Source organism: Octopus bimaculoides, chromosome 23 (genome assembly GCF_001194135.2).
Source record: "Octopus bimaculoides isolate UCB-OBI-ISO-001 chromosome 23, ASM119413v2, whole genome shotgun sequence".
Classification (NCBI taxonomy): domain Eukaryota; kingdom Metazoa; phylum Mollusca; class Cephalopoda; order Octopoda; family Octopodidae; genus Octopus; species Octopus bimaculoides.
In genome coordinates this window covers 28,250,064-28,264,895 of record NC_069003.1, presented here as the reverse complement: position 1 = coordinate 28,264,895, position 14,832 = coordinate 28,250,064, and the positions used below count along the sequence as shown (strand labels likewise).

Here is a 14,832-nt window from a genome sequence, read left to right as displayed (position 1 = left end):
CTGTCTCAGAGCCTAAATTTGTGTTCCATCTTTCTCTGTAACCTGCAAGCTGTACAACTACCATTAGAAAATGCATTCTGAAATATGTCTTCATCTCCATTGGTGTAATGAAAGCAACATTACCCTGTTGACTGATGTACATACTTTTTACTCTCATTGCTCATCCTGATAAAAATTTCTTCAGGAAAAAGCTGAGAAAAAAAAAATCCAACAGTGTTTGTTTCTAAATTCAAAGGTTTTGTAAGGTCCACATCATTAATTCCAATCAGAATCACTTAGATCACTGATGTATGCAGATGACATTGAAATAACACTGATTATTTATCCAAATCCAAGTTCTCTTTCTCTAATTAAATAATTAATAAGAAATTAATCATTAATGAATAATATCAGTGAATTCTAACTCACCACTTATAAATTAAAGAAAATCTGAAGAAATTCACTCAGTATATAATAAAAATCAACACATATGGTGTAAACAGGAGGTCTTTTGATAAGATTATTCTGAAATGTGGTTAAGCTTTGTTTCTCACAGACAGGAGTGCCAAGTTCCTATTTATTGATCCTAAACAATGACATCTTTTGAATTGCACTTATGTGTGGTTCAGGATTCAGTGACAATTAAATATGATAATAATGAAAATATTATGTCTGGTGCTCAGGTACACTACAACTCAACAAAGGTGCATGTACAGTACATAGAATTATTTACAAAAGTCCGGAAAGTGAACACTGTATGAGTCATGATATACATGTGTGTATGCATATGGAGAGAGTGGATATTAGGTGTAGTGTTGGCGAATTTCAGGAGGCATGGAGATTTTAAAGGATGTGATGTCTCAGTGATTAACAATTGATGCAAGTAACTTGTCCCATGCTTCAGCAATTCTGAATGTGAAAAAATGTTTCTGAAAGTCATGGGAGCTGTGCTGTTTTCTGACTTTGTAGACATGTCCACATGTGTTAGACATATGGAGCTAAAAAAAGGTGCTCAAGGTGGTTGTTGGCATGATGGTTAGTAATTTTATGGGTGTTTATCAAGTCAGTTGCCAGATGCTGGAGCTTCAATGTATCTATAACCAGGGAAGTAAGGCATTCAGAGTATAATAAATGCCTGATGGAGGGTATTCACTTGGTTGCATGTCTCTGAATAATTTTCAGGAGGTCAATGTCCTGAGTGAGATAGGGGTTCCATTGCAAAGGCTGTATCTGATTCTCCTAATTTTTCTTAATAATTTCATCAGTGCTAGTCATAAGTAACAAAGTGTTCTTCAGAATGTATTGCTCCACAAGAACATCTTTATAATATTTTAATATATTTTCCTGGTGTTTATTCTCATGAGTTGGTTGTGAAATCTTCAGTTCTGTTCCATTAGTTTAAAAGCATCTCTTTATTTTGATTTTCATTCATGTTCTTCTGTTCTGTTTGTAGTTTCATAGCATTTACATATATTGGTATGTATATAGTTAAATTAGATGTACACAGTATATGTTTGTGAATGTCTTTTATTTCATATACCTTTATACTGTTTAGTGATAGGTTTATGCTCAGTTCTCATTCACACATTAAAATGGAATACAGTGTAACCACAGATAACTGCATTTCAATTTTTTTTGTTTTCAAACATACATAACTAAATGTAGTGTATGAAGTGATGTGCATAAAATATAAGTTTATAATTCTCAATTTTTACCTTTACACACTTTAGATTTGCATATCAAAAATAAGTAGAAACTAGAAAATATTGTTCTGACTTTGAAAATGCATTCTAAGACTATTTAATATTATCTGCCTTAACTGGCATAGCTGTGTGGTTAAGAAGTCTGCTTTGCAACCACTTGATTTTAGGTTTGGTCCCACTGTGTGGCACATTAGTCAAGTGTCTTTTACTATAATCCTGGTGTGACAGATGCCTTGTGAGTCAATTTGGTAGATAGAAACTATACAAGCTCTCTCTATGTGTGTGTGTGTGTGTGTGTGTGTGTGTGTGTGTGTGTGCATGAACGTTTATGTTCTGCATGAGCTGAGATACAGGCACTATCTTTTGTTGACAATTATATGTCAGTTGATCATCTATTACCTCTGTACTACTTTTGAAGACAAGTGGAAATCCCTTACCTGAAAAACAAGTATGGGTTAGTGGAAATCCCTTACCCAAAAAACAGGTATGGCCGGAAGGGCATCTTGTAAAAGAATGCATCAATAATATACATTTATCTAAGCTGTATAAAGTGGACATGAAATAAATGAACAAATATTCTCTACCATATACTGTCAAACTACTTTAATTATTTTACATCTTTTAATAGACACTATATAATCAAAATATTAATATAATCTGGATGATTTCATGTGATACACTGAATAGTTGCCCAAAATATACTGGATAGTTGCATAAAATAGTGCCTTGATTTATTTTTGTAAGTGAATGTAGTCATTAGATAATAATCTGGATGTGAAATTGCATGCATCTCTTTAGTTTAGATTTAGTTTTACAATGTTAATAGAACATTGCAACACAGAAATAGTGTATTTCTTTCTGTAATGCAAGCTGTTATTTATTCCTTAGAAAAACGATCTATAAATATGTCTACAAATACATTTATCGTTTTGTCTCCATTTGATAAATGCATTAATAGCTGTCTGAGATATACAAATAGAATTAATGAAAATATTATTTCACATTAGAAATAATACTTTTGCTACTTTGTAAACAATTAAAATTTATGTAATAATTTACTGTTCAGAATTTGAAGTTGCTTTGAAGTCCTTGTTAAATTCTAATAGATGTTGCTTCTGTAAATGATTGATTGGAAGAAACAATATATTTTGCAAAGTAGAAAAATAACAAGCAGTATCTTCTCTAGAAGTAATAATGATAATATCATTTTAAAGCTTTTTATTCCAGAATGTCAATCATTAAAAGCTGATGCTATATTTTTTGTTGGAACATCTTTGAAAGCTACAGCAGTAGATTTCCAGCACTTGATGAATTTTCTGAAAGAAATTTTGAAATATTTTGAGATTGATTCAGGTAATGTGAGGATAGGATTATTGATGTATACTTCAAAACAGCTTGTACGGTTTGATTTAAACAGCTTTCAAACAAAAGCTGCCATATACAGATCAATTAGTAATGTAACTTTTGTACGAAGTGAGCCCTTTGTGTCAAAAGCTTTCAAAATTATAAAAAAAAAGATGTTTTCACTTCAAAATGGAGACCGTCCAGATGTAGATAACATTGTAATTTTTCTAACTGATAAAATTTCCAAAAGCGGTATGCAAAAGATTCTTCAAAAGAATACAGGTACAAAAGCTACCAGTTATAATTTATATGCTGTTGGGCTTGGAATTAATGGATTAAAGCAGATTGCAATAAATACCACTATCTTCAAAACTAAAAGTACTCAACATTTGGGACAAAATCTACCAAATATTATCACGTCAATATGCCCAGGTGAGTTATATTAATTTATATTCTTATTCTGTCATAATTAGGTTGAATGAAGAAATTTAGTTATTTAATATTTCATTCAATTTTACTTTTAGATCTTTGGTACTGTCATAATTATTATCAAAATAATGTAGTTTTTATTTTTGTTTACTGATAATACCTGACACATCATCATCATCATCATCATCATCATCGTTTAACATCCGCTTTCCATGCTAGCATGGGTTGGACGATTTGACTGAGAACTGGTGAACCGGATGGCTGCACCAGGCTCCAATCTGATCTGACAGAGTTTCTACAGCTGGATGCCAACCACTCTGAGAGTGTAGTGGGTGCTTTTACGTGCCACCCACAAGGTACTGGCAACGGCCATGCTCAACATGGTGTTTTTTACGTGCCACCTGCACAGTAGCCAGTCGAGCGGCACTGGCAACGACCTCACTCAAATGATTTTCTAACATGCCACCAGCACAAGTGCCAGTAGGTGACGCTGGTAACGATCACGCTCAAATGGTGCTATTTACGTGCCACTAGCATGGAAGCCAGACTGCTGCCCTGGCAATGATCACGCTTGGACGGTGCTGTTAGTGCTCCACTGGCACAGGTGCTGGTCTTCGAATATGGTTCAATTATGATTTCGATTTCACTTGCCCCAACAGGTCTTCGCAAGCAGAGTTTAATGTCCAATGAGGGAGAGGTTGGCATGGGTGCCAGTCATCGAATTTGGTTTGATTTCGATTTCAATTCACTTGCCTTAACAGGTCTTCGCAAACAGAGTTTAGTGTCCTAATTAATAATAGGAAAAATTTCCTACCTTTCAGTAAAGGCCAATAAAACCGTGGGTCAGTTACCTTGTGTATCCATTCTCTTATAAAAGTTTTGCTCACTAACAAACTTACATTATTTATGAGCCATCAACTGATAAGGTTGAAAAAGAAACTGCTTACTAATGATGCAACTTTGACTGTGTCGTATATGCAGTTGTTATAAGATTTCATCAAAGAAATTAAGACATAACATTTGTAGTGAACGTGAGGATTTATTGTTCATGATCAGTGAAACTAGTGTTGTGGGCTTGTTTCCTTGTGTTTTGCTCAGTCAAAATTATCTTGTTTCCATTGTAGTATAGTTTTAAGTCTCTATTTTTATGAAGATGTACATCTGCCAAGTGGTTTTAAGAATTTATATGGACAAGAGAGTAAACATATTAAGCTTGTTAAGTGAAAGGTTACAGTAAAGAAAGAAAAAAATGTTAATGGAATAACTGATCTATAAGATACACACGTGTCAACATTTTCTAGAATAACAAAATCTAATTGGAAGCTTTCAGTCTATATTGCTGGTTTTTTAGACCTGTCAGCAAAAGCAACAACATAGGAAAAGGGATGATCATGAAGTAGTCTCTAATGAAAGTCCAATCAGCATTGCATGAAAGAGAAAGAGATTTGGGCTGGTAATGTTAGTGCTTATTTAAATTTGAAATAATAAATCAAAATGAGCTCTAATTTTATAAGTGGATCAGTGATGTTTCTTGGAAACACTTATGTGTGTTTCCATGTTTTAAGATCCATACCAATTTACACAAAATGTTTAAAATTTTTGTCAGAGTTAGAAACCAGTTTAGGAGCTCTTAGTTTTGGAATGATGGTTGATATAGCACCTGGGCTAATCACCATGCAGAACATATGTGACTAAAGAAATTTTTACATTGAGTAATGATTTTTACATTGAAATAGTGATTAATGTTCAGAAGAAATGGCTTAAAATGGGAAATGATTTGTTGTTTGAGTATAAAATGGAGCGGAAGAGGTATTTGTAGTGCCTTTGAGTGGAGGACTAGCAGTAGCATAAATATTTGGTTTAAGGGATGTTTCACTGGGCATCCTTTTTGGAAAGATCAGAAAATCTGGTCATGATAGGAAATTTATATTGGTATTGCATGTCATCTTGGCCAACTGTCTTTGACCCCAGGTTGATCAAAACTTTCTAAATGAAATTTGATAGATAGGAACTGTAAAGAATCCCATTAAAGGAGCTGTTAGGGATTTTGGGTGGTAGACTTAATCCATCACTGAGTTTAATGTCATTGCCTGACTCTTGTCAGGTAATATTTAGTACATTCTTTTGCCAATTTTGAGGCTGGGACTCTCGTCTTAGTGGCCTTGCAAAAGGTTGTATAGGCATTGCTCTTCTTACTAAGCCATAAAGAATTTTCTTTTTATGTACAGCTGCTTATGGTTTGCTAAACATAGACTTTATGTAAGATACGAAGATCTGTATCTTTGCTGTAGTGGAATGAGGGAAATCACATTTGCTTCAAAAAGTAGTTGACACAATTACCAGAGCTATGACTGATGAATGAATTTTGAATATTTGAAGGTTTATAAAATAAAGGTTGTTATGAAGCATATACAATGATGTGAAAAAATGTTGGAATCATTAAGATTGATTTTAATATATTTGTGCAGAGATCATGATTTTCTATAAGTGTTGAGACTTGATTTATGGATGAGTGAAAAATATTTGTAAGCTGGCAAACGTTTAAATGTGACTGTGACAAAAAATTTTTTCAGTATTCATTGTTGCAAATTAAATTGAATATTTAAAATATCTAAACTATTCAATTAGATTGAATATTTAAAAGATGTAATTGGAAGTTTTGCTATACAGAAATTGTTTATAATAGTAACTTCTAATAGTGATTCTATCCATTCCACTGTTTAGTATGCTGACACCTGTTGTGTTTACATCAGAATTTAATCAAAAAATGGTTTTAGATTTTTTGTCACAAACATTGTCAATAAGTGCCTAAATATATATGACTACGTATATAGATGAAGTTTGAATTCGTACACACACAAAAATATTCATGTAATTCTTTTACTTTAACTTTTCTGTTGCATATTTCGTATTCCAACTTCCATTGTTAAAACATAGGAATCTGATGAGATTAAAATTGTATCCTGTTGCAGAGATTATTAATGAAGACACTGGATGATATCTTCTTGAAATCACTTGGAAAACATAACACTAAATTTAACATGGTATAGGCAAAAATAGTTCAATTAAATTTTAAAGCGATCAGTTTGTTTTTATTTATTTTCATTACTCTAATCATTCTTACCTTCTGTTGCAATGAAATTCAGATGAAATAAATTCCTATAACGATAGTTTAAATAAGGCCAGTAGTGATTACATAATCTTACTTTTTCATGGTGTCATCTTTAAGATATAACTCTTTTAGCACTCTTATATTTTTGAAAATTGCTTTGCACATGATTTGAGATACTGGGGTTTCGTTACAATGCTCATGCACAAATGCATGTGCATGGTATATACATATGTATGTATGTGTGTGTGAATGTGTGTGTCTATATATATATATGTGTGTATATATGTATGCATACATATACTGTAGTCCTGAAGGGTAGGAAATCAGAGTATTTCCAATGCAGCGCTCAGCCTGAGCTCAAGACTATCTACATTCTGGAATTAAAGTTGGAATTAAAGATTGAAATTCTGCTGCTGTAGAAAATCTAGGTATTGCATTGATTATGCATAGGTTACATTGGTAATGCATAGTAACTATTGCTAAATTGGTGACTTTCCAACACTAGAATATTTCCAAAAGAAATATTCCATTAAAAATTTTTTTAAAGCATATCTATGCTACAGAAAGTATGTTTTGCACCTATGTTGACGGCATTTCATTTCACTTGAACTTCGCCTGTGTATGTCTTGCTGTTTTCAGTATTATCAATTCTATGAGTGTGCTAGTCTATATATATATATATATATATATATATATATATATATAATCTTGAAAAGAGAGTTTGTGTGTGTGTGTGTGTGTGTGTGTGCATATGATTCTTATGCATTCCAAAACCGAGTTGCCGATTTTAACATATGGGGTATCAAAAGATTCAGCAAACTTTTGGCTACCAACTAAACTATATTTTCATTCACGTATTTGTATTACAAAAATTTAACATTATCATTTTTCTTTTAATCACCTATCGTAAATGACATCTTTTACCATTACCACCACCACATTTTCTGTATGTGTTTGCGTGTTCACTACATACAGTAGGCCAATGACTGACAAGTATATGTATGTTATAGCGTTTGTGCCTGCCAGTATACATACATTTTTGTGACGACTGACACACACATACCTAAAGACACAGGCATACATAGGAACAGAGATAGGCTTGATGTGTGTGTTAACGTATGTCTGTGTGTGTGTGTGTGTGTGTCTTAGTATATATATGTGACTTTATCCCCACCTCCTCTCCCACCCATCCAACAGTGAAACGCGCTGACATTGAAAGTTACAATGACCAGGTTTCATTAGAAAGTGAAAATAGTTTCACACTTTCAATTTGAACCAAAACTACAGTGTTTGATTACGAGACTGACAATTTGTGAATAATGAAAGTAATATTTCTCCAAATTAGTCACATCTGTATTATAATAAAGTTGCTTAGGTGATCTTTTGTTTTGACTTGCAGAGCTGTCATGTCATGTGCATTCGGTTAATTTCCGTAAAAAAAAGTTTATTTATTTACTTTTGTTTTAAAGTGAAAGAGAGGAGAAAGTGAAAAATGTATGAACATGTATATGAAATGGACGTGTGTGTATGTGTGAGAAAGAGAGAGAGTGAGTGCCACTTACACATACATGTGAACACACACGTTCACTCACTCTCTCTCTCTCACACACACACACACACACACGTACTTACAAAAAAGATGTATGTATGTATATATGACAACACACCCCTTCAATCACTCTCTTTCTCTCTTCCTCTTTCTCTTCTCCCCCCTCTCTCTCTCACACACACATGTCCATTTTATATACAAATACATACATCTTTCATTTTTATGGAAATTAATGAACAAAACAACTGATTCAGATGACAGTTTATTGAAAACTTTGATAGTTATAATGACACATAGCCGTAGCTTATTATTTATCTACTAAATAAACTATGTTTTACACTCAACAACTCGTTTTTACAACTAAAATAACCTCGGCAACGAAACTGGGTTATACAATTTTGAGGCCATTTTCGGACATTTCAATTTGCTTCTAATGTTTCACTTTCGTCCGATACATCCATTTCTCTATATGTTATGAGAAAATACAATCACTCTCTCGTCTGTCTTTATGTTCTGTGTTCAAATTCCGCTGAGGTTGACTTTGCCTTTCATCCTTTTAGCGTCGATAAATTAAGTACCAGTTGCTTACTGGGGTTGATGTAATCGATTGGCCCCCTCCCCCAAAATTTCGGGCATTGTGCCTAGAGTAGAAAAGTGTATTTTAAAAATAATTTGAGAATTTATTACGTTTAAGTTGACACAAAATATTTTTCTCCCATTTTCACAGTTGATATTTTTTGTGTAACTGAAATTAAGCTTATCTAACATGCATCATTTATCACAGCATTAACAACATTCAGCTTTATCTTTTATATTCTAATATGGAAATTTGCTTCATTTTTTCCTTTGATGGCACATTTTCTTAATTTTATTAAATGTTCTCATCACTGTATTCTTAAACATTCTACCATTTTTATTTCTTGTATTGTTACAGATTAACATCTTTCTTGTACTGTTTTATTCAATTTTCTTATTTTTCATGTTAGTATGCATGTAAATTGTTTTGCTTCATTTTGTTTCATTTAACTGTTTGCTGTCTTCACCATTCCATATGTATTCAAATAAATATATTTATTTCTAAAACACATAAACATTTCAAATTAATTCATAAACTGCAATAATTAGGTTGTATTTTATCATGTAAAACTTGGTAATCAAAATAGTTCTGTTGTCTACCAATTTAAAACTACAGATCTTTCTAAGATAGAATTTATATCCATAGACCAAAGTGTCCATGTAATTGCAACATAAAACCTAAAAAATTCTTTATGTATATGAAAATTATACAACTGTAATAACTATTCAAGAAAAAAGAAAAGTAAATATTGTCAATTATTGAATACAAAAACCTTTGCGTAACCAAGTCTTAATCTAGGTTAAAGCCTAAAGTTTTTATTAAAAGTATGAAGTATATTTTATCTTGTTTCTTTTTGTTGCTGAATATATCATACTTTGCTATTTTGTAATGAAGTGTATTTTATCGTAAGAATATTCAGTAGCTATAAAGGTTAGGTTTTTTAGCACCCCACCACCTTAGTTTCAGTTAATCCTAAATGAGCTTAGCAAATTTCCTAACATTTAGTCTTTTTTATGTATTTCATCTACAGGTAATACACAATTTTTTAAATTTGATTTGTTTGAACAATCATTTAACAAAAATAATGAACGTGCTTTAAACATTGTATTTCAGCTACAACATCGAGTGGTAAGTTCATATTTTTTTTTTAATGCTTAATGACATTTGTAAAATTGATTCTTCTTTGCTAATTTTAACAGCTCTAAAGTGAAGTCTTTGTAACAAGTAGTAAACACTGTTGTGGTATATTCATCTAATTTCAGTTCACTAGATTTTTACTGAATGTTTAACAGTTTTATGGAATATTGCTGGAATATTTTGAAATTTTTCTTACCAGTGTATCATTTTATCTGAGGACTTGCCATGAAATATTTACAGTTACATTCTATTTCACACTACTCTTTAAATAACATTAATTTTCATTATGTTTTGATATTGCTTGTATTGATTTTGTGGAGAGTTTAACTAATTTTCAAGCAGCAGATATTATACTTACTGGATATTCTTCATGTATATCCTATGCTCTCAGAATCCACTCCAGTTGTTCTCTGACTGTTGGCTTATTTAAACATTGCATTACACATATTGATACTTCTCCATTACGTGGAGATTAAGTTATATCAACATATTCCTTATCATATGTATTGAAATTCAAACCAAAGTCTATTACTCTGGCCTTAAAACTGTGTAACACTCTATACATATTATTCATTTAGTCAATCACTGAAAATAGCAGCTTCATAGTTTTTAATTTCCAATCATTTCTTTTAATATTAGCTACCGATTTAGTGAATTTATGCTTATTTTGGTTTTAAATTCTATGTATCTTGTATTTCAATAACAGAGGAGGTGTTATATTAAACAGTTTTAAATAACATCAATAATAATAGTTGTGTTAAAACTAGTATTATGAGCTAAATTGTCCAGTTGTTTCTAAACGGTTTTGAAGTTGAAACCCATATATTTTAGATAAACCTTCTTTGTCCTGATTAAATGCAAACTGTTATTAATGTTTGTGTGCAAAAGAATTAGCAAACATTTCTAGAAACCTCTAAAAGACAATTCTTTAAATAAAAAGTAATGTGCATGCATGTGTACACACACACACACACACACACACACACACACACACACACACACACACACACACACACACACACACACACACACACACTATATTTCATGTAGAATATTTTTGTAGGTTTGTAGCTCTTAATGTTTATGACTAATAACTAGACATTTCCTATAGCTAATAATATCTATTTTTGTGATTATTCATTGCTGTTTCAATAATAAAGCAACACTTTATTCTAAATGCACCTTCAGAAAACCATTTTCTGTTCTTTGCAAAGAATCTGAAACATGGTTTTTTTTTTATTCAACAATTTAATGAAAGTAATCTTCAAATTTTCTAAATCTGTTTCATTCTAAGCTACAAATCTTACTTTATCCACTATTTGTTATTTCAGTTGTTACGAGACCAACTGGTGAGTTTTTGCATTAAATCTTAATTTAATCTATTTGTTAAAAAATCAAATGCTATGTATACATGCCTGTTTTCTTTTGTCTACAAATATGTTATTGGCATAAATCAACAGTATAATGACTTATAACATATATATGATTACTTGCACATTTTATTCTTAAATTTTTAAGAAAATAGACCTGAAAGTTTATATTCTTAATTACATCAACTATAGTCAAAATATTTTCTTGCATTTGCTGTTGGCATAGTACATGTTTGATATATTCTAATGATTTCCTCACTATATATCAATTTGTGCTTACATAACCAAATAAAATTGCAGAAAATAAATTAATAGCAAATGTATAATAGTATTTTTGGTATCATATAGAATATTAATTTTAATAGTTTTTTGTAATATAATAGCAAAAGACAAAAAAAGAAAAAAGTAAAAAAAAAAAATCTACCTGAATATATACCATTTATTTTCTATTCATTATGAAAATTTGTTTAATATGCAAATGATAAATTTCTTTTGAAAAGAATTCTATTAATCAGTTTTGTACATTGCTATGATTAATATGAATTTTATACTTTAAATCTAGACAAATAAAAAGAAAATTGATATCTCAGTATAATTTAAAGTAGGTAATCTCATTTTATCTCAGTATTTTAATCTGATCTTACTGGAGTAAGTAAAAAAGTAAAAAGAAATTTTTAAAAATTGTTTGAAGGAAAATATGCATACAAAACATGGCACAAAGATGGACTTTTTCCTCAAAAGGTGAGTTTATTTCAGGGTAGCCGCAGCGGTGGTAGCTTATAAATAACTGAAGAAACTAAATTTATTTTACAGGGAACAATGTTGCACATTTTTTTTTCCAGGGGAGAATTTCATTCTCAATTTCCAACAATAAGATTATTTGGTTTAAATCTGGATCATATAACTTCTGCAATGTCCCTTGCTATAATCATGTGTCTCTCCTCACAGATCTTAATGCCTGTATCAAACAACGTTCAGTTTGATGACACTGTCATGCCATCTTCCATGCCATGCCGCCCTTAACAAGATCTTAAAGCATAACCTAGATGTTACATACTTCTCTTCCTACCTAGAGCCAGTGGAGCTAGACCTAGGGAACAGTAGAAGGTCAGATGGCATGACAATTGTTCCATTCTGTGGTGGTAAGCCTCTCATCTGGGATGTCACATGCTGTGACACCTTCTCTAGTGACAATTTGGTGTTGCCAGCTACCAGCCCAGGCTCCACTGCTTGTCAGGCTGAGAAAAAAAAACTTTGAAGGTATCAGTCAATCTCTGACAGGTTTATGTGGCAGTTGAGCTCTCCAGTGTTCTTGGTCTCCAGGCCATATCTGTGTTTGCTACTATTGGGGCAGAGATTGCTGTCAGCACGTGCAAGCCCTGTTAGTCAGACTGGCTGTTCCAGCACATCTCCCTTACTATCATTCAGGGCAATGCTTTTTCCATTTTATCTGTTGGTACCATGAGAAATGTTTCTATATTGTGAGAGGCAAGATTCTTTGTATTTAAGTAAGTCTTAGCCAATTACTTCTCCATTTAGTATTTTTTGGGGTTTTTAAAACTCAAATAAAGTGTCTTCTTTCTTCTCTTATGCTGATTAGATTTTTTTCTGTTACATTTTGAAGTTATCATAGTCTTGGTCTTAACATTGTCTGCTTCAACCTGTTTATAATGAATTATAAAATTTATCTAATAATATAATTCAATTCCTTTAAGGGAATCAAAATATAACTGCCTCAGAAGATATGCTAAATTTCTCTTTTTTTTTTTCTGGTTCTTTAACTTGAGTAAATGCTGGCTTATCAAGAAATAAAATGTGCATTTGTTTTATGAAAGTATGTTGGGTACATAAAGTGTTCACTGTATTCTTACTAGTTTCTGTCATTGAACTGTGACAAGGTGACTCACTACCTTCAATAATGAAATAATTCAAAGTGAAATTTCTATAAATGTGTGAAATATGAAATAGCTGCATATATTGATTTATTATAGTTGTTAAAAATATATATTCTGCATTTAGTCCCTACATACATTTACACCATCAATATAATTCTTCCTTCCTTCCTTTTTTCTTTCTGTCTTTCTTTCTTTATTTATTTATTCATTTCTTTCTTTTACAAGTTTACTATTGTGTTGCAAATATTTAATGTTTTAAGTTTCTTGCAGTAATTTATAACTACTACACTCATTTTGCATAGTCTATATTCAAGCTTTTTATTTGGAGGATAATGTTTTGGTGCTTCATAAACTTTTTATCTACTACCCTTTTTATTTTACTAACACTTTTTTAATGTACATGTGTGTAACATCAGCTTGGAGTGGAGTAATCTAGTTCTGGGTAGTAGTTTTGACATGGGTGGAGTACTTCCCACAGTAATACCATATTATAAGCAAATATTTGGTGCATCACAAATTTACTTTAGTTATAGAGCCAACCTTTAGAATGTGGCTATGATGGTATTCAGGTTCATAATTTTCATGTTTCATGTATTCTCACATAATTACCATTTGAATTTTATTTTAATATTTCAAGTTGTTGTATTTTCTATTGGTTTACATACACACACACTTGCGTATATATATATATATATATATATACACAAGTGTGTGTGTATGTAAACCAATAGAAAATATATATATATATATATATATATATATATATATATATATATATATATATATATATATATATATATATGTGTGTGTGTGTGTGTGTGTGTGTGTGTGTTAATCATCATCATCATTTAATGTCTGCTTTCCATGCTGGCATGGGTTGGACAGTTTGACTGAAAACTGGTAAATCAGGGAGCTGCACCAGGTACCTGATTTGGCTAGGTTTTTACAGCTGGATGCCCTTAATAATGCCAACCTTTTTAAGAGTGTAGGGTGTGCTTTTTATGTGCCACTGGCACTCGTGCCATTGACATGACACTGGCATCAGCCACAACTGCAATCTCACTTGGCTTGATAGGTCTACACAAGCATGGTATATTGGCAAAGGTCTTGGTCATCTGTCACTGCCTCTGTGAAGCACAATGCTTGAATGGTGCCATTTACATGCCACCAGCATGGATGTCAGTCAGATGGCACTGGCATTGGCCACGACTATGATTTTATTTGGCTTAACAGGTCTTTTCAAGCACAGCATATCACTCAATATTTGAAGGGTACATTTTATATGCCACCAGCACGGGGGCCAGTCAGGCAGCTCTGGCATCAACCATACTCAAATGGTGTTTTTTACATGCCACCGGCACTGATATTGGCCACGCTTGAATGGTGCTCTTTACGTGCTACTGGCATTTGACTCAACATTTGACTCAACAGGTACTTTTAAATGGGCCTGTTATGTGACACTGGCATCAGCCATGGCTACAATCTCACTTGGCTTGCCAGGTTTTCTCAAGCACAGCATATCGCCAAAGGTCTCAGTCACATTTTGAATTTGTCTTTTAAATTACACTTTAGTTTATTATTTATAATTTACATGCATTGGAGGTATATATTCAGTTTTATACCTGTTCACATTTCAAAATGTATCATTAATTGATGATGATGTCGATATTATTGTCATTGATACACACACACACACACACACACACACACACACACACACACACACACACACACACA

At 32.1% G+C, this 14,832-nt stretch overlaps 1 protein-coding gene across 1 annotated transcript in view; it reads left to right on the top strand.

Annotated features, from left to right (window-relative positions):
* The first annotated feature begins 2,788 nt into the window (after positions 1-2,788).
* The window catches only part of LOC106882611 (collagen alpha-3(VI) chain), a 180,154-nt gene continuing 168,110 nt past the window's right edge, over positions 2,789-14,832 (top strand). The window contains exons 1-3 of the mRNA XM_052975952.1: positions 2,789-3,458; positions 9,807-9,821; positions 11,162-11,179. Of these exons, the coding sequence (XP_052831912.1) occupies positions 2,804-3,458; positions 9,807-9,821; positions 11,162-11,179 (688 nt within the window). The 5' untranslated portion in view covers positions 2,789-2,803. The remainder of the gene's footprint in view (positions 3,459-9,806; positions 9,822-11,161; positions 11,180-14,832) is intronic.